Source organism: Anas acuta, chromosome 5, assembly GCF_963932015.1.
Source record: "Anas acuta chromosome 5, bAnaAcu1.1, whole genome shotgun sequence".
NCBI lineage: Eukaryota > Metazoa > Chordata > Aves > Anseriformes > Anatidae > Anas > Anas acuta.
The window spans coordinates 48,749,920-48,771,146 of NC_088983.1; the positions used below are offsets into that span (position 1 = coordinate 48,749,920).

Genomic DNA, 21,227 nt, shown 5'->3' on the forward strand with positions numbered 1-21,227 from the left:
TGCACCTGGCAAGCAGAAGTCAAGGGAGTCAACCCTCCTCTGATTAAGTGTTTCATTAGCAGCATTCACTGAAGGCATCGTTCTTGCTCAGAGAAAGCCTGCTCCTTTACCTGTCTCTCACTGTGAGATCATCATTTGAAGAGGACACTTGTTTTTGCACACAGTTAAACCAGGAAGGTACTCTGCATGGAACACCTGACTGTAACTTCAAGGCCAGCAAAAGTCATGAAACTGTGTGGCAAACAGGGTAGTTTTCAGAAATCACATTCCTCTAAATTTTCCAGGGGAAAAAAATAAAAAATATGGTGCTCCTCAGTGTGATGATGAAAAATAAACTGTGCAGCTTCTTAACAGAAACAGCAAGACTTCAGCATTTCAAATTGCTCCTCAGTCTCCTTGGAAGAGACCAACATTCCTCTATCTGCTTATTTGCTTAACTGCTCAAAAAGTCTGCTTTCTAAACAAATTACAGAGGTAAGTATCTTAATGCTATGTTATTCTCATTACTGAGGCACCATTCTACATGCTCACTTTGGCAAGCCAAGCACAAGCTCTCATTTATTACACAAGTGTAATTACAACACAGGTTTCTGCTCAACTAGAAGGAAGTCTAAGTAACATGGAGTTATAAGTTTTTGCTCAGAAACTGAATTTCACTACCGCAAAGGAAAAAAGATCTCAATGTTGTTTTCCCTCTCCAGGCTGTATGTGGGAATAACATATTCAAGAGGAAACTGCAAAACTGTCAGTGTAACTTATTACGCACTGGTTGGAGGCCCAAGTAAATTTTGTTTAAAAACCAATAACTGTATTTCTGGAAAGTGGCTTGTAATGCACATTTCTTCTTCTGAGCACAGAGAAGTTGTTCACATGCCAGTTATAGCAGAAACACTCAAAACAGCAGCTGGTAGAAAGTCAGAAGACATCTGTTAAGTCAACAGGGCTTTGGTTTCCTATCACTTCGGCACCTTATAGAAACTGATACACCTTAAGAAGAAAGCAGTATCATTGGTGCCTGGTGAAGACATCTGCTTTATGCACGCACAAACCACTACCTAGGTGCAATTCAGGTGAAAAGACAGACAAACAAACAGAAGAACCAAATCCATAAACACCAGCTACTTTACTACAAAACTTGCTGGTGTGAAGAAGAGTAATCATAAGGGCTGGATCTTACCGTTAGCATTTTTCCCACAGATGAGATGCTCGTAGGGTTGCAGCACTCCCCAAAGTTCAGCATCATTGTTGATAACCATCTCCAGGATTTCAGCTGAGATCTCTCCTCCTCCGTCGGGGCTCTGACTTGCCAAAACCCTAGCCTTAATCTCTTCTACAAGGTTTTCCATGCAAGCGGTTAAAGAGATGGCCGCGTATTCGTGAATCCTGACCGAGATCCTAGTGTCCACCATCCACCTGAAGAACCTCCCCACAGAGAGGGTGAGGCCGCATCTAGCCGATTTGCCCTTTCTCAGCCCATCTCCAGCACTCATGCTGTAGAGGGAGAGAGCCTTGACCGTGGCCAGGACGCAGCTTTCCGACAGTGACCAGCTCTGGATGAGCTTGATGGCACTCTGCACCTCGAACCTGGTGCACTTGGAGTGCATCACGCTGAGGCGCTGAGCTTCCCGGGCGATGCGGATCAGGGCGCGCCTCAGTAACTGGGAGAGTCGCCTGACAGCTTCCTGAGAAAAGGGCCTGCTCTTTCCATCTCCCTTCACTTTTCGGAGTATTTTTCCGATGTCTTCATCGGTCCAGGGGTACTCCTCTAGATCCGGCAGCTTAGGACACTTGGAAAAGATATCTGCAACCTCCGGGTCCTCCGGCAGAACCGTGTTCACTGTATCCCAGCTGTTATTCCTACTGTTCATGGAGCCCGAGTAGTACCACCAGTTGCCTCGGTGCTGAGAAGAGGTGAAGGCTTGGGAGTTGGACTTGGACGAGGAGAGACTAAGGGACCTGCAGGAATCCCCTGCCCCATAACCAGAGTCCAGAGTCAGATCCTCCAGGGTCTTCAGAGTAGAGCTGTATATCCCAGCCATAGGAAAGGCTGGCGAGCCAAGCGCCGGCAGCGCGACGAGGCGAGGCTGCAGCGGATCCCTAGCGAGCCGGAGCCGCCTGCCCCCGGGGCGGCCGAGCAGCGGGGCGGGCGGGAGCCGTGCGGGCAGCTACCTCCATGCCGCGGGGGGGCCGCCCCCGGCCGTCTCCTGCCCGCGGCGGGGCGCGGGGCGCTCGGCGGGACACTCGCGGCGGCTCGGGCTCAACTTCTCCGCCGCCGCTCCGCCGGGCGCCCCGCCCCGCCCCATGCAAATGAGCTGCGCCCGGACGCGCCAATCGGCGGCGCCGGCGGAGCGCGGCTCCGCCAGTCCAAGCCGAGCCGGGCGGGCGCTATGCAAATGAGGCCGGGCGGGCGGGGCGCCGAGGGGACGCGAGGACAGCGGCTGCGGGGCTGGAGGCGGCGCGCAGGGGCCCGAGCGCTGCCTCTGGGCGGCGTCTGCACGGCCCCGGCCCGGCCCGGCACCGCCCGCTGCCCGCGGGCACTGCCCGGCCCCCCGCGGAGCGGCTGCGCGGGGCGAGGGCGCCGCCCGGCGGCAGCAGCCTGGCGGCACGGCGCGGGCCGGCGCTCCGCTCCCTGCCCGGTAGCTCTTCTTGGGCACCCCCGGCCCTAAGCGCGTTTAGAACTCAGAAATAAAGATCTTACAGTCACGCTCGTGGAGCAGGTGAAACGGCCGTGCCTTCTCACAGCGAGAGACGCTTTCGCTTAATGAGAGTTTGCAATAGATGAAGCAGAAGGATTGTATTTGCGTACACCTCGGTAAGCAAGCCGACCTACAGCCCAATGCTGTTGTACATCAGAGGCAGCTGACCCTGCTGCTGACCAGCTTGGCACTATACTGGTCCACAGACTCGGCTCCTGTTTAGGATACAAGAGATTTCCTAGCTCGACATCTTAACGCCTTACTTTGGTGGGATCTTGTTTTCAATCTTTGTACTGCAGTATATATGCTTAGTGTCAATAAAAATACATCAGAACTGCTATTGTACACAAATTAAATTTTTGAACACGGTTAAAAATCATGTTCCCTCCCCCCCACCTGCTGGGTTAGCAGCTTCCATTCATATTAGAAGCCAAAGTACTTAAAAAGGTATATGAAATTCCAACCAGTTCATCCCCAAAACACTTTCTCTACATTGCATCTTCTTTTATCTTTCTTAGATCTAAGCCCAACTATAGGTGAGCTCTGTTTATTCAGGGCTTCTCCCTAAATAAAAAACATCCACGTGAAGCATAAGTTGTGTTAAAAATGCCATACATGATTCTCTCCTTAAAGTCATTCCAATTTATCAAAAAAAAAAAAAAAACAAAAAACAGAATGCTTCAACACTTCATTTGTGCTCCACTGATGGTTCAAAAATAGGTATTTTTTTTTTTCCTACATGGTTCTAATACTCTGTTATTTTAGAAATCAAAGCTAACTCTGCAATTTTTACCCTATGATCTTTCAAGGTCCCTTCCAACCCCTTCAATTCTGTGATTTTTGTCATATTTTGCAGGCTTGAGCACAGTAGATAAGAGTTTCTAGCCTGGTAAAGACAACACAGCCAACAGTGCACGTGGAATGTAGGACCAGGCAGTACTGATTCAAAGTACACAGTTTAATTCTCATGCCTTCAGTGCATTCAATCACTATACTTTTTCTAAAACATTATCTTTCCACTTTTACATCTGTACTTCATCCCATATGTTACGTACCATGGGCTACTGGAAGCTTCTTAACCTTGACTTTTGCTAGGTTCCCACTTGTGTCTGGGTCCATTCAGACCATTGCTGCTAAGGTTGTATTGCTCACTTGCCACACAAGGCACTCATGTCCTAACCCCCTACATCTTTCCACCACCTCTCCAAACGAAGGGGAATTCCTTGTTAATTCCTTGTTCCAACCCTTAGGGTCAGACAGATATCTCCCTTTCACCTCTGCCCCCGTTTTCACGCTGAACTCTTATGTGAGTGGGAAGCAGGCAGAGAAAACCACTTCTGTAATCTCTTTCAGACTAGAAGGCCTTGGTGCTTTATTCCACGATGCCCACTTGCAAAATAAATAAAATAAAATCAAAATCCCCAAAATCCTACTGCTCTATATACTGGCTGTGACTTCTTTTATCACAAACACAGGCATGCATTGCCATGGATAGCTGCTACACAGTTGGCCAATATGAACTTGATTTTTATTTGGGAAAAATGCAGTCGCTTATTTCTGTACAGCTTGACATATTTCTACAAACCATTTCTATTCTCCTTATCACACTTCTCCAATACTCCCACACAGTTTGTTATTCCTACCAGTCCAAGTAATTTAACAACACAAAATTCCTCCAACTTCACAGCAACATCTGCTTTCTCTATCCCCTCGTGAATTAGGGGAGTTTTTTTCTCGTTGTTAGGAGTTACACTACTGGCCACTCCTAGAATTTCATGTGCAGTATTTCCTTATACAATAATACTTTGCCTGATAAATCTTTTTCTCCCTTTACTGCAAAGCTATCACCAACCTTTACTCAAAGCAGACAAACCATGGAACAGAAGCCCCCCAGGAGTACAGGGGATGGGATATTCCTTACTGTAAGAGCTTCAAGCTCCAAGATTCCCAACACAATCAAAACAAAACTTCCTGGAATGAAAGTTTTAGAAAATATAAATAAAAAAGAGGACTAGACAAATATGGGTTCTCTACTAGCACTTCCCAGTTTCACAGGTATTACTTATCCTCGACAGAACAAGATCATCACATGTTCTGTGTTTTCCAATGTTAATTCATTATCTATCACAAAACTAGAAACAGCCAATTTTGCAATAGTTTTCTAAGAACAGCTAAAAGAAGAAGAGAGTTGAAGGAAGCAATCAAATTATTTTCTTTATATGAGGGAAAAGGAAATAGCTTGCTTTCGGTGTTTATAACTGAACACTGTAACTGTGTTTATAACTGAACTGTAAACTGTTATGAAAACTAAGTTTTATTTCCAGAAAGCAATTACTATACTGGCTAACTCAAATAGACAATACCAAAAAATGAAAATTGCATACTCAAAGCACTGATAAAAACAAGTTAGCACATCTTGATTTATAAGACACAACAAGTATTGTATTCTTTTTGCATATTTTTAAACTGGAGCCATTAGTAATCACATTTTTTCCAGACACCAGAAGTCAGCTTTCAACAGATTTTCTTATAATCACATCTCTCTAAAATTGAAGCATTAAGAATAGAGAAAATATCAAAGGATTTCTAGAAATTTAGGCTTAAAATATCTAACTAGGGAAATCCTGTGACAAACCAAAAAAACACCACCACACTCTTCATCATTCTTTCATTTAAAGAACTCAGATGCTGAAGCACATCAGAATTAGTTAGAATTGAAAAGCATCATCTTTCTCTGATACAGAGATAGCAATTTGGCAAGTATCAAAGTCATTTTTAAGTAGTATTTTTTTTATTTAAAGAAACATAACACTTAAAGTAAATGTAAACCTCCAATAAATTTAACCTGTACCAAAGACTCAAAATCAATACTTTTTAAAGCAGAAAATAGCTATATTAATCTATTACTTTTCCAGGCATAACATTCAATGTTCTTCTAGTACAAAACATTCATGCACACGCTAACGAGTAGCGAAAACTTCCCTTACCAGCAAGTCCCATGTGAGCTAATTTCAATCACTCTGAAGTAAAGAAGAGTCAAGTTGTTCCAACAGTGGGGAAGAATGAAAAAAATAAAATAGGATTACAATTGTCCTCAACACAGCACTCAGAAAAGCTGTTAACATGGTGTAACCAAAACCCTGAAGTAGTACCTCCAGAGCACCTGGCAGGGGAGCCATTTCCAAGCCTTATTTATTGCAGCTGTGCCTGGTGGTGACTGTTAATTAGCCAAGAGGCCCAACAGCCAGCTGGGCTTCTCCCCGGGACATTAACTGCTGTGATGGTTATTGCTAGAAATTTCATTTTTACACTACTATTTCTGTTCAAGAAAGTGTTAATTCTGTTGCCCCCACTGTACAAAGGTTTTCCTTATGTAGCTATTTAACTACATTTTCCCTGCAATGGTTAAAAAATATTTTTAATAACCTAGGTCTGATAACAGATACTGCCCAATACCTGAAGATCAGACTGAGCCCATACAACAGAACATTTGAGGAGAAAGAAGAGATGAAATGTGACTAGGGCTGGTGAATTACATATCAGGTCTAAATCAAATGCCAAAGTGTCTACTGCAGGTACGGGAATATGTTCTGCACATTTTCAAAGCAACTTTGATGAAGAGCTAACACACATCTGGTGCATTTTCTATATGTAGCAAAATCTCTATCCAGTAAAGGTCCTCAATTTATTGCCTAACAGCAGCTGAGAGACCCTTCCAGCAAATTACCAAACATCAGCTTCTGATCTCACCAGCCTCCTTTATTAGCAAGTAATAATGGAGGTATCAAGTGCACCTTCCCACATGGACTTTTTCCTAAGTAAAAAAGTAATGTTCTTCCCCATCCACTTTGATGCAGAGCACCTTTTCAAAGCTTACAATATGGAAAACATCAGAATATGGTAGCTGATAATTCATAGGTAAATTTACTAGGTAGTAATACTTAAACTTTAAAAAGAGAATAAAAAGAATCTTTACAAAATAATAGAATAAAAGTTCTTTTTTAAAAAAAATCAAAAAACAAACAACAAAAAAACCCACAAACATATAGAATCTTATGCCAATCCTCTGCTCTTCAAAATCCTCAGAAATAACACTATCTCTTGTGTAAACTCTTCAGGTAGTTAAAACTTACTGAAATTTTCTACAGAGACTGTACTGAAAAAATCTTCAGGCTTGTTGGTAACAAACCTTACCTATTACGTTTCACAATTTGATCTGTGATTTAGCTTAGACTAAAACAATTAACAATGTTAATTGCTATTAACAATTCCACAGAAATGTTCTTGCCTAAAAAATCCTACCTATGTTTTTCTCCTGCACCAGTTAGACTAATAAAAGATGTTATCTGTTCTCCCAGATCTTGCCTCACTGATATCTTTAAGACTCTCAGTCAAAACTGAACTTCCTCTTCCAAAAGATCACTCTTAATTTTTTCTTTAAGAAATGCATGCTTAGTATAGAAAATCAGCATTGGTTAGCTTTACTATAATTTGTAATGAAAGAGAAGTCACAACCGTTAAAAATGATTACCAACTGTGTAGAAATAAGGAGTCAAGTCATCACAACCAATAGCAAATATTAAGCAAGACAATTTTGAAAAACTGAATTGGTTAAGATCTTATACAGCCTGTTTTTAACGCATCTTCAAATACGAAAAGCATAAGAAACATTTAGAACCCCCCCCCCTACACACACACACACGCACTAATAATTTTTACTTCCAAAAGCTGCACTTTGTGGCAGATATAACTAGAGCAAGAAGGAACCTTGAGTGAAATCTCTGTGCATATGTATATTAGGAGAAGAGACTTGCATTAGGAGAAGATATTCCTGAAATGAACAAAAAATTGTTTTGCTGCTGCTGTTTAGACGGGTTACCTGGCCGGCTTTCATTTTGCTCCTCCAGGAGACATTAAAAACAACTAATATGTATCAGCAGCCATTGCCATACAAGTCTGTGTATGTTATTTAATATTGGTAATTCAGACTGTCAAGCAATCGAAGTATCACGCAACAGTGTTTTCTTTCAGTTTATTTAATGTTATGGGAAATTTTATAAGAAGGAAAGATATCCAGACATGGATCCTCAACTGATAATACCGTGAAAAAGCTATCAGTGAAGGCTTAGAAAACATGTGGACCCAGAGGAGAGACTAGCTGTATCACAGCAGAGTAGTGAAATATTAAAACAAGTATTTACAATCCAAATATTAATCTTTAAAGGTTCTCTTCTCCATTTTTTTTTTCTCCTCAGGTGTACTGTATTAATCATGAGCCCAGCATATATATCAGGTCCAAAGAGGACACTTTCAATACACCAGCACAAGAAATCAGTCCCTTAGACCAGTGAGAAAGTCTGCAGTGATGAAGACTTACTCTAGCTAGAGGTGAATGAGGTTAGGGATTGAACATACACAGGTCTTTGGGATCTGATGGTTGTGCGCATGAGTGCTGAAGGAGTTGGCTGCTGTCACTGCAAGACCATTCCCCATTATCTGTGAAAGGTCACAGTGGCTAGGGGAAGGTTCCTGAGGACCGGCATAAAAAAATGTCATTCATACCTCCAAAAAGAGCAAGAAGGAAGATTGAAAGAAATACAAACTGGTCTGCCTCACCTTTATTCTCAGAAAGTGGAAGGAACAAACAGTCCTGGAAACCATTTGCAAACACATTAGGAAAAGAAAATGATTTAGAGTAGCCAGCATTGACTTATGAAGGGGAAATGATGCCTGACTAACCTGACAGCCTTCTATGATGAAATGACTAGCATGATGGATGGGAGAAGAGAAGCTAATGTTGTTCATCTTCACTTTACCAAAGCTTTTGACACTTCTTCCTATAACATCCTCATTGGCAAACTGATGAAGTATGGCCTAGATAAGTGGTCAGAGAGATAGATTGAAAACTGACTGAGCTGTTGGACTTAAAGAGTTGGGATCAGCATTAAAAGCTCCAGCTGGAGGTCAGTTACTAGCAGTGTTCTGCAGGTGATGAAAAAATGGAAGGACTGATTGATACAAGTGGTTGTGCTGCTACTCAGAGGATCCTTGACAGGCTGAAGAAATGGTCGTATAGGAATCTCTTGAAGTTCATCAAGGGTAGGTGCAAAGTACTGCATTGAGGGATGAACAACTGCGGGCCCCAGTATGTGGCTGGCCAGCTGGGAAAAAAGCACTGCACAGCAGAAGCATGGGGTCGTGGTGGACATCATAGTGAACGTGGGTCAGCAGTGCGTCCTTGTGGCAATGAAAGCCAACAGCACCCTGTTAGGAAGAGAATTGCCAGCAGGTGGAGAGAGAGTATCTTTCACCTATACTCAGCATGGGTGAGACACACCAGTGCTGGGTCCAGTTCTGGGTTCCCCACTGAAAGAAAGAGATGAACATACAGGAGGTAGACCAATGATGGGATGCAAAGATGATTAAAGGAGTGGAATTTCTGTCATATGAGGATAGGCTGAGAGAGCTGGGACTAGTTAGCCTTAGGGAAGTAGAGGTGGGTCTTTGTTCATAAATACTTCATAGGAGGCAGAATAAAAGAGACAGAGCTAAGCTCTTCTCAGTGGTGCCTGGTGAAAATAACAATTAGCAATAGGCACAAACCAAAATACAATAAATAAATAAATAAATAAAACAATCCATTTAAACATATTAAAAAGTTCTTTTTACTGTGAGGGTAGTCAGACACTAGAACAGGTAGCTCAGGAAGGCTGTGGAGTCTTCATCCTTGGAGATATTCAAAAATAAACTGGATGTGGTCCTAGGCAACCTACTGTACCTGATGCTGCTTTGAGAGTCAGGCTGGATGATCTCAAGAGGTGCCTCAACAATTGCAACCAATCTCAACAACCTCAACAATTCTGTGATTCTACAAATCCTGCTTTTCACATGTGAAGAACACCTAGATGAACCCTTCTCAGCACAACTTCCCCTTTCCAAAATCACACCCTCTTGTCTACATTTAGAATTCCTCTCTTCGCTAACATTTCCAGCACTGCCACTGAATCCTCTCATCTTTAAATACCTCTAGTTAATTTAATTTTCAGCCTGGCTTACATTGGCACATATTTTAAAGGTGAAGGCATCTTCAAAAGAAACACTGTTTAAGAATAAAAGGAGCATTGGAGACACATTCTCTTACCAGTTCATGGAGGGAATAGTATTATACTATCTGAAATCATATCAAGTGAAAGGGATGGAACACTATGTGCTTCACCAAAATAGCTGCAAATAATGATGCTATTCTCCAGATTCTATCAGCTATTATTTTTTAACATCCAGCTGTAGACTTATACTAGGATAAATTTTTATAGTTACCTACCTACCAAGCTCTACTATAACAACAGGTCTATACATGATTAGCTGCCAGTACAAATAACTCCCTGGAGATACTTGCAATAATCTCAGTTACCTGGCCATGGGGTCATGTATCATGTTTCCACTACCACATCCTATATAGGTAGAAGGTTGCTATGGCTCCACATGGCAGAGTACTCACATATTTGGATGAACTTTGGATGTTAGAATTACAGTAATTACTTTAGCCATTCACTGGCTGTAATACTAATGTCTAATTAGACACCTGATAGAACAAATCATATGAAGATGGTAACGGATGTGTGTCACACTTCCTGGCACATGTGCACTGAAATGTTGTTCACATTTTCAACTCTCTTTTACTAGTCAATAATATAGTATTGACAATAACATTTATCAAGAGCCTATCACTATGATCACTGTAACAATAGAAAGAAAAGCCATATAGATAGACAGAGTTAAAGATTGTATTTGTCATAATCCTTGTCAGTCAGACAACTCTAGGGGATCAGAAGGCTTTATTGTGTCAGAGTAACCCACTTGCCCCACCTTGAGGCTGGTTGTATGGAAATACCACAATGTTGTACTCAAACTGCTTCAGGATGTCTATCAAATGTCTATAAATTCAGTTCATTGCAAAAAGAAGAATGCTTAAGGAAAAGATGAATACCAGGTTTCCCATTGCTCTGTGAACAACTGCTGTTTGGCACATCCCATATAATGGGGGTGCACGTGAACACTGATGAGGCACTGCCTGTGGCACAGTTTCAAACAGATCAAGTCCTGTGATATGGCACTAGAAGCACAAGATGCCTTGCCACACGGAGTAGTCAACAAGTGTGCAATGCCTTGCGTATGCAACTGCTTAGAATAGTTGCAGGATTGCCCAGCATAACATCTGAATTGCATGGTACTGAAGCCTCTGACTTTCTATTTATAAAACTAGAAACAGATCTTGTTTCTTTCCCTATCCCTAGCACCTCTTTCTGTTCACAATACAGTGACAAAACAGACACAGCATAGTTCACTGTTGCCCATCTTTCTGCAGACATCTGTTTCACAAAGAGAATGCCTGTAATTTTGAATGAAAATAGGAGATTTAAAACTTACTTATAGGTCATTTACAGATCATAGTATTCCAGTCAGAAACAGAAAGGAAAAGGCTGAAGGGTAATGAGAGAAGATACATTTAAGTTAAGTCGCTCTGTTTCTGTCCACGTTTTGAGGTTGCCCTACACTAAATGGTCAATAGCGCCTACCCTGTCTTACACCAGACACTCTCCAATGCCTGGAGTTTTCTCTCTCCCACCCTGGCTAACATGCCGTGTGTGGCCTAGGGAGGCTGTCAGAGTGACAGGACCATGAAAAGTTGTCTTCTGCAGTTAGGAAGCTTGGAGACAGGGGTGGATAGGAAACACATGTGAAAGCATCAATGGGAACAGAGAGAAGGAGCAATGATTATCACTTCACCACAAAGATTTGCTACATACTACATACATGTAGTTTATATAAATTGCATTCCCGCATGTTGCTGACATTGGTTCCGTAGGATGTATGTGGGTGGAATGGGGGTTGTACCCAGGGAGCGCTGTTTTTTCTGATCTGTACAGAAAAGTTTCCAAGCAGGCATATGCATGCATGGAAACGTATGTGCACTTCTCAGAGCCACTTCTTGCCAGAAGGTGCATACTACTGTGTCTAGTGCAGTCACATTCTCTCCTTTTAGCTTGCAGTGATCAAAACTGTAATGTCACTAAATACAGCCCAGGAAGCTGTAAAGTTTAGATCTCTCATTCCTTTCTGTGGTTCTTGTCTCCTCTTTGGTATCAGCCACCTTAGTGTTGCACTGCCTAGGCCCCAAGACTAGCTAACCTGAGCATGAAAGAGTGGTCAGCATCTTCTAGGATCTTCTAAAATGGTTGTGAGGAACAGAAGCTGACAAATTTCCTTCATTACATTTCTTCCCACAAATTATCTTTTTTTTCTGCCTATCTTTATTCCAAGCTAACCAGGAAAAGAGAATATAGTTGTCCAGCCCTCCGATGCCTGTTCATGAGGTGCTGTGCAGCCACCTTGCAACTGATGATCTTGAAAAGAGGGCATGTAGTACTCGTATATACTAAATCACACAAGCTCTTTAACTCATGTTGCAGAAATTCACATATATGCTGCTTTCACTTTCTTAAATTTAAAATGGCACTGCTTACCACGACTGACAACAATCAGAAGTGTCAGCTTCTTTACAGCCTGTGAACAGATTATTAGCCTGGTGGTGCTGGAAGGAACACCCCCATTCTAGACCATCTCCAGGCATACCAGAGCTATGCCTGAGTCTTCCCATGAAGTCAAGCAAGTCTGCTGTAATTGAGAAGGTGGCTTGGCAACCCTTCCGAGCTAGATTTGCTAACTGAGCCATATTACTTAGGCTAGGTGTGGTGTACTCTTTAGCAGGGAGTAAGGCAGGGTATGAGGCATACAAAAGTATGATGTCTTCTGGGATGGCATTGGAGGGTAGTCAGGCAAAGGTGCACTCTTTGTGCAGCGCCCTCCACACTGTCTATGTGATTGTCTCTGAACTATTCTATCAGACATATCAAGGCTTTGTCAGCAAGGGACCTAGTCCAGAGAGGACTCAAGTCCAGGGAGACCTCGAGTCCAAAGAGACCTCAGGAGTGAACTGTACAGCTTAGACCATGGAAACCCAGACAAGCAGTGAGAGAGATCTATGCAAAGGGACAGTGCAGATGTATCCAGGAAATCCTCCGCATCACAAAGGACCTAGTAGACAAGGTAGTCATCTGGCACATGACTCAGTTTAAGCCTTGTCTAAATCTTGCATTTGAACTTGATTTCTCCCATATTCCATGGAACTCTTATAGCCATCAACTGTTTACTGTTCTGGTTTGGCAGTAAGTCAATAACACATTATGCTAGCATAGCAGCAAAGGGCAAGCCAGAGACTGACTTGTAGTTGTAGTACTGTCACTATATTAATCATCTGAAAGATAGGAGAGAAAAGTTCAAACATGTTTCTGGAAAAAAAATAAATATCTAAATTTCAATATAATTACTAAATAGTTATCAGTAGTACATAGTCAGCATTTCCAAAATAGTTACCATAAGAATGTCTAACATGATAGAATTAGGAAAAAACAACAACAATCTTCATTTACAGAATTCTCTCCTTGCTAAGAACTTCCTCTTTTTCCATTGTGATCCTTAATTTTCTTTTATCTGATAAACTCAGATGATAGCCATTTTCAGTATTCAGTAGAAAATCTTGCCTACATGCACATAAATCTAGAATAGTCTCGTAAATTCTTCAGTTTTAGTCTTCATATAACTTAAGCACTCCAGAGAGAATATCACATAATGCCTATTTAGTACATGAATGACTGATTACCCAAAGTTAAGCCAAAATGTGAGTAAAATTGTATCTAAAATCTATAAGGCACATGTGAAAATGCAACTCACCTAGCATAATCATTGAGAATGGCATTTTTATGGAAAATAAAACAGAAAACAAGACGTTGTGACTTTAGTAAGCCATTGAAACATGAAAGTGTCAGAGGTAACATCTTCATGTTCCTCTCTTAAAGATTCTGTAACAGTTTCAAAAAATCTTATATTAATAACTTCATAATAGCACAGTAACCAGTATTTTGTGAAAAATCATCACCAATTTGTAACTGCCAGCTATTAACATTAAGAAACCATCTTCAATTAGAAGATTTAATGTCTGTATATCAAAGGAGGCATTTGTCTTTTGACAATTTTTGCTCTAGTAAGTGTACTAATGAAAACTTTCTGAATTTATATGCCAAAGTACTTTACATAAGGCATAATTCATACTTTTTCAGTATGCTGTTTCCTAGTTTCTGTGTGAATGGACAATATTTTACAATCTTATTACTATAGCTGTGATTATGCTGAATGTGTACACAATTGTGGTTTTGATTCAGCAGAAGATTATGTGTACTTCCAATCTAAAACATAAAATCATGTGAAAAAAACAGTAGGAACACAACCACGTAATAGAGTTCCAAAACCCACTGTCCATATAGTACATGCACATGTAACTTAGTTGCTAATTGGCACCATTGGTTCAAGAACTGCCTCGTCAACACAACGCCTTCATAAACAACACTGGCCAACTCCTTATATACCTAGTTCCAGTTATGACACAGGGTGGTTTATTATCATATAACCCAGGAATATTTTTCCAGCAAGGAGACCACTGACACAAGCCAATTTGTTATTGCCACTCAGGATGAAACATGCAGTGTAGGCAATGGGTAGATAATTACCAACTCCCTTTTTTTCCACCTGCGTCACTGGGAGGGCATACCTGTGACACATCATCTGTAATGGAAGTATCACAGTGCTGCATAATGTCTATATGCATAGCACATCTCAATAACTGCTCCTGAAAAAAAAAAAACAAAAAAAAAACACAGGAGAATAGTCTGCATGATTCAGTAAGAGTGGGGCTGCTGCCAGGATTATGAAGTATGGGATCCATCAGCACTCAATGAAAGGATGAATCAGAGATGTATCAGATCTTGACAAAACAATGAAATTGAATGATGAATAGAGGGTGGATGTCATAGGATAAGCCATTAGAATTGGATCACAACAAAAACCTCCTTGTTCAAATTTATTAAAATACAGGGGGATAAACACAAGTCTATTTCCTATCCTTATGAGAATGTTTTGCACTTAACTCTCAAGTAGAATGTAGCCTTTTACAACTACAATATATTGGTTAGAATCCCTGTGACAGGTAAGCAGAAAAAAAGAGCACAAAATCAATATAGAAGGAGATGGTAAAAAGCCTCTAGAATCTGCTGTGCAGACAGAAAACTAAGATATATCAACCATCTTTATCTTGAAACCTATTTCCAGTTTTCAGAAAAATGTATGCGAAGCAATACCAAGCAGAAGAGATTAACACACAGTAAAAACAACCAGCCAACCAAACAGAATCCCCATTCCATATCAAATTATCAACAAATGAAAAAAATGTTAACCTCTTCAGCCACATAACATGATAATTAGAGGACTATTGAAAAATAGTTGTTTTCACAGTTAGTGAGTCAGAAGTAGTTGGTGGTGAAAACTTGGCTTAATTTACACAGTTGCTATCATATATTTCAACTGCCTTTTTTTTTTCTTTCACTTTTCAATTATAAATCTTGAAATAAATGAAGGCAACATATTCTGTGAAAACATGTATTCCATTGCGTTGTACAAACAAAATAAAAACTGCTCTTGACCTAAACATAAATAGGAAATGGGTAGGTAGATAGAAATTCTGGTAGATCACTGCAGGTCTTTTTAGATGGTTTTAGGGTGTTTATAAATTTGGTGGTTTGTAAGTTATGTTTAGCTTAAGTTAAGCCTTAAGGAAATGTCAAGAGGAGAAAAAAAAAAAAAAAGAGGTAGTAATAGCTATAACTCTGTAGAAATGGTAAATTCACCAGTCACAGACAGAACACCAATAAGGTTCATAAAATATAGTACAAGAAAATTAGAATAAAAATTAAATGTAAGCTGTCCAGAGACAGTATGGAGAATTATCTACCTCCATTTGTTATAATACTATGAATATATCTAACATTATAAATTAGGTAACAAAGGGATCTTCCCTGATGTTGTATTTCTCTGACACTGTACTAATATTCATGACATCGTGCCACTGCCCTTAGTGACAGAAAATAGCAGTTCCTTTACAATTTGTAATCTGAAATTGGGGTGAGATATATTATGAGTGTGCTTGTCATCCATCGGTGTTGGTTATTTTAGATCTTACCCATTCACAGTACTAAGATATCCGTCTTTCTGTTAAAATCATAAATAGGATATTGCACATACATTTTTATTTTTTGTGCTCCATCATTGTAATTCATTTGCTATACTAAGTAGTTAATCCTTATAGCAAAGTATATTTATTATTGCTCCTTTTGTCTTCCTTGAAACAAGTTCCCTAGAAATCTCTTGGTTTCCAGGTTGGGTCTAGAATCCAATACTGGGGAAGTTCAGTAATGAAAGAATGGCTCATCAGAATATATATAATCTGAGGAATGTTATAGGTAAACAGAGTTTCACTTGCAACTTCACCAGCAGACTCTGCTCCAGCAACAGACATCACAACTGAGAGGGGGAGGATTTCTCTCCCACGTTTTCAGTATAACAGGAGAAAGAGATGTGACCAGGAAATTAATAATGACGGCAAAACATACATAATGTATGTGTACATATACATATGAATATAACATGCATGTATAATAATATACATATAATGACTACTATAATACATACAAAGCACTGAATAGACATTGCATGTGCATTCCCAAGGTTGTTATATTTTTAATTGTTGAGTGTTTATTTTGAAGATAATCTATCCCTTTTGCTATAACTAGATATAAACTTACTTAGCTGAGCTGAAGATCTGCTGTTTTTATGATACCTTCCTTTGAATATAAAAATTCATTTAGGTAACATAATCTAAGTTTCTATTTCAGCCTTTTTAAACCAAAATCTTTCCCTAGTCATTTTTGTGACAAAACAGCTTGTAACAACAGTTAATATTTATTTATTTATTTATTTATTTATTTTCCCTACATGGTAAGTTTCCTGGCAATGCAAATGTCTTGCAAACCTCTTATAAATATCTTCTACATGGCTAGCCAGGGTACAAGGGAGAATTAGTAGCCAGAAAGAAACTTACCAATATAATTAAGCTGGTAACTCAGAGTCAACCTCGAAAGAAACAACAACAGCAACAAAAACAAACAGAAAGAACACCCTAATAATCTATTACAATTTCAAGACAACTTTCACCACTTCTTATATGTCATGAAACAACCCAGTTCTGTACTGATAAGTCAAAATAATTATTATCCCTTCTAGCAACTTCTATTTTTATAGAATACATTTTAAAAACATAACTCTCCATACCTTTCAAAAGCTGGAAATTTTTAGGATTTTTTTTGCATTAGGATGCAAAAACTTGATCCCAATGTCTAAATGAATGTTCTAAAGACTACTACAGTTATGAAAGTATTTTGCTTTTTTTAGTGTATTAGATGCTTCCGTAATTTAAACTTAAATATTTAAGGCAATGCATTTTCTTTACAGAAAACTGTAGAAAACCTCAGAAAACAGGTAAATTTTACTTAAGAGAACTCAACGTAGAGGGAAAAACAAACAAACAAACAAACAAAACCAACCTCCCTCTTTATTTTTCATCTATCTATCTGTAGTCACAACAGTCTAGGACTTGTCCAAAGCCTTTTATTCTACTTCAGCAGAAAGTAGCCCCTGGCAGTTGTTTAAATCTTAAACAACAGCAACAACAACAAAAAATGGCCATTTTTGCAACCCATAATGATAAATAACTAGTCAATGTGAAAAGCTGCTTTTATCAGAATGACTCAAATGTCACCATTACACAAGACAGCTGGAGCAAAGGGTATCAGCAAGCTGCTGGCCATATGGCAGACACTGTGATGGACCAATTATTCTAGGCTAGAAGAGCTATTTTTTATTTAATATGCTACTAACACTGCTGCATTTCACTCTGACCGTGCCCCTTGCTTCAGTGAATCTCATAAGAACTGTGCAATTTTTTGTGTTCTTTCTTATTGTCAAAATTAAGATATGTAAGCAGATGGTATACAGACTTGTTCTTAGTATTCCACCCTTAGCTTCCTCTTATTATGATGCAAAATATACTGAGAATGACAGCCACTTAAAATGGAAAAAAAAAGGTTAAAATATTCACACTAAAATAAAAGCAGATTTTCAAAGGAACTGAAAGCCTACAACTCCTATCAATTCAAACAATACTAATTAGCACGTTACTACCTTAGGCTTAATTACTCCCTTCGTTCTTACTTGCAACCATCTCAAGGGGCAAACCTCATATCTTACATATATTGCTGTTATACTTCTTAAATAGGGCACCTAAAGAGACAGACACACTTATTTTCCTATAATAAAACAGGTTTTTAAAACTACATTTCTTCCCCAATTCATTGAAATTATCTTTAAAAATCTGAGTTATAGTCAGCATCTGAGTTAGGTTAAAGGCAATGAAAATGAAACAGTGACCAGCTAGCTTCCATGAAATACGCTAAAGTGTATTTGTATTTTTAGGTAAAAAAAAAAAAAAAAAAAAAAAAAAAAAAAGAGAGAGAAAACATATTAAAGTACAAGTGGACAACAATTACCTCCAGGTGATTCCATGGGAGACTGACCCATCAAGTCAGCACATTAGATTATTACATATGTAAAATGCTTACTGATACTCTGGCACAAAAAAAAAATAATAATCACATGTACGTTTGTCACATGCAAGGTCAGTCTTTTGATATATCTCCGCTTATACAGACTCACATTTTCACAATTTACTTAAACAAAAAAGAAACCAGTCCAGCTTTATTCAAACATCTAGATGTTATTCAGATGTCTATCGTAAGTCCCTCAGGTTTAAAAATGTTTGGCTTGGTGACTAGATCATGTATAGAGAATTTCTTACTACTTGCTTTTTGGTTTCAAAGACAGTCACATTTTCTCACTTCACATTTTATAAATGCTACATACCTTCCTCTTCATCCCTCCTTGTTTTCTAGTGTCCACGTGATCACAGCAAATCTGACTTTCTTGTTGCCATTCCACTGTCTGGTTTGGTTATTTTTTTCCCCCATAAGCTTCACGTGATCATATCGTTGTCTGTTCCAGTCGTAGCCATGATACTATATTCAGAGGAAAATTCAGAAATCATCACTATCAAGAATTATATGTGACCAGATAGCAAATCTTAATATTGTTTTAGTACCCAAATTAACTGAAAGTTGAGGTATGAACTACACCTACAGCCATCATTACTGGTGTTGTTCACCTCACAACCTAAATGTCAGTCATGCACTCAAAATGCCACTAATGTGGATTTTTTTTTATTTTTATTTTTTAAATTTGAGTGCTCAGATGATAAAGCAGTGTTGAGAGTACAAGTCTTATATGCAGCCTCTTTCATTCAGTACACATTCCATAGGCCTTTAACAAAGCATTTATCAAGTACACCTTCCCACTTGCAGTGTGCAATTCTAAGATTTAATCTGAAATATTACACTGATATTTTTCAACCCAGCATCCAACTGTTCTTTCTTCTGCTTGTGCATCATAGAATATAACATATAATGGCATAAAAACTCTGTTCATACATCCAAGTAGCAGCTTCAATTTGTTTTTTGTTGGTGGTGTTACTGTTGGTGATTTGTTGTTGTTGGCACAGTAATGAATTGTACAAATAATCTCTGTATACCAGTCTAGAGACATACTGATGCATTTAGCTATGGACACATAACCAATATTTTCAAAACCATGTGTCTAATTTTCACTGACACTGAAATAGTCTGATTTTTGAGTGCAGCTCAGCAACCAACATTTTAAGTTGCTTTTAAGTTCCTGAAAATGCAATTGGTTTGAAAAAACCAGTTCATTTAGGATTCTAAAATATGGTCTTTTTGTATTATAGCAATGCAGATAGTAAGTTTCTAAAATTTAGGAGCAGCACAAGGCCCAGGAGCTCCAAGTTGACTACCACTAGATACACCTAGGTGTATCAACTGATCAGCTTTTTATGGAACCATGATCTTTAAGTACACCTTATTAGTTGGCACCTATCCTGAAGGTCTTAGGGTTGAAACCAACAAGAAAATGACAAATATAGGTACATAAAAATTAACCCACATTTTCTGAACCTTTCTTTCACAAGGAAACACAATTTTGGCAGGAAAAAGCACATCAGACTATTTTATGCAATGTAGCAACCAAATGAGGCCAAAGATTCAATGTCCACTTTGACTTCCTCCATGTTATTTGCTTACTTATATATACATAAAAGTGTGTTTTGTTACTTTGTTTTTTGCAGTCATTGTACAGACCACTTTTGATGTTCTATTAAACAACACTGGATCATCATCGGTCCTTAGATTAGTACAAATAACATTGAGCTAACCTGCAGAATTATATACAGAAATCTGAATATAAGTTCTTCATTGTTAGTCCAGTCTCTTAAACAGACAATCACTCCTTTCTTTTCCTTCTGTCTTCAAAATCTGAGCCTAATATCACCAAGATTTTGTAATGCAATGTTAATCCAGGGGTTTGAAAATGATACGTAGCTTTGAAAAAAAGGTATGGTGTACTAACTGTATGATAGTAGTTGTATATCTTCACATGCCAAATGGTAATATTGTCCTGTGGAATTTAATGATAACATTTCAATTTTATGGATAATTATAATTGAAATGATAATATTTCAGTTTTATCTCCTGAAGCCAAGATTTGGATGGTGCCACTTACATGGTCTCAATACTGTTTTGTGAATTTAAATTATATGTTATTAGCTCATCTAGAACTTATTTGTTGGTAACTACTAAATATAGTTGGCTGAATGGTATGACATTATCATGAACTCAGGAGAGCTCACTAGTTAAATAACTAATATGATGAATTTAATTAAACAATAGCATACATGTAAATGTATTTTAGCACGGCAATACTCTCAGATGTATAATAAAGGTAGGCAACTAGGGTTTATAGAATATTATAACTATTTTCTGTAGTAAATAACTATACTCATACAACAATACTTCAATTTTAGTATCTTAACCAGAATAATTCAATTTTATAAGGCCTATTGGTAAATATATCCAACTACTAGAGTTTCTTAAAACTTCCATGACATCATTGATTTTATTCTTGATGTAAAATGGTGACATGCTTGGATTTTTGGCCTACTCTTTTATTCTCTCTTACCAACAGGTATAGTATTGTTCATTGTATGAAAAAACATCGTATTTCTACAGAATTAGAACATCAAATAAAATTATTATATCAAGGTATCTTTTAGATCAAGACTCTGTATTGTAGATGCAAACATCCAGCAAGCCAATTAAGTACTTGACTAATTCAAAATACATGTGACAGTCACACTGGATGGGTGACCCATTTTAAAGCTTAAGGGCTTCTGATTTTACCAACAGAAAAAAAAAACATTACATTGTCTAGCTTTAAGTCTCTTCTTATTCTGAATGAAGCATTAATGGGCAAAATCAAATTTCAAAATATATATTTTAATAACTACTGTTAGGTAAATGCTTCATACAGTGCTGCTAACATTACAGAGAACAACTTCAGGAAAAC

At 38.8% G+C, this 21,227-nt stretch overlaps 1 protein-coding gene across 2 annotated transcripts in view; it reads right to left on the reverse strand.

Moving 5' to 3' along the window:
- The window catches only part of ABTB2 (ankyrin repeat and BTB domain containing 2), a 143,018-nt gene extending 137,163 nt beyond the window's left edge, over positions 1-5,855 (reverse strand). The window contains exon 1 of one of the 2 annotated variants that reach the window (XM_068684627.1): positions 5,684-5,855. In XM_068684627.1, the coding sequence (XP_068540728.1) occupies positions 5,684-5,696 (13 nt within the window). In that variant the 5' untranslated portion in view covers positions 5,697-5,855. Of the gene's footprint in view, positions 1-1,177; positions 2,292-5,683 lie in introns of those variants that run through there. The other variant, XM_068684625.1, reaches the window with a different exon arrangement.
- Between the last annotated feature and the right edge of the window lie 15,372 nt (positions 5,856-21,227).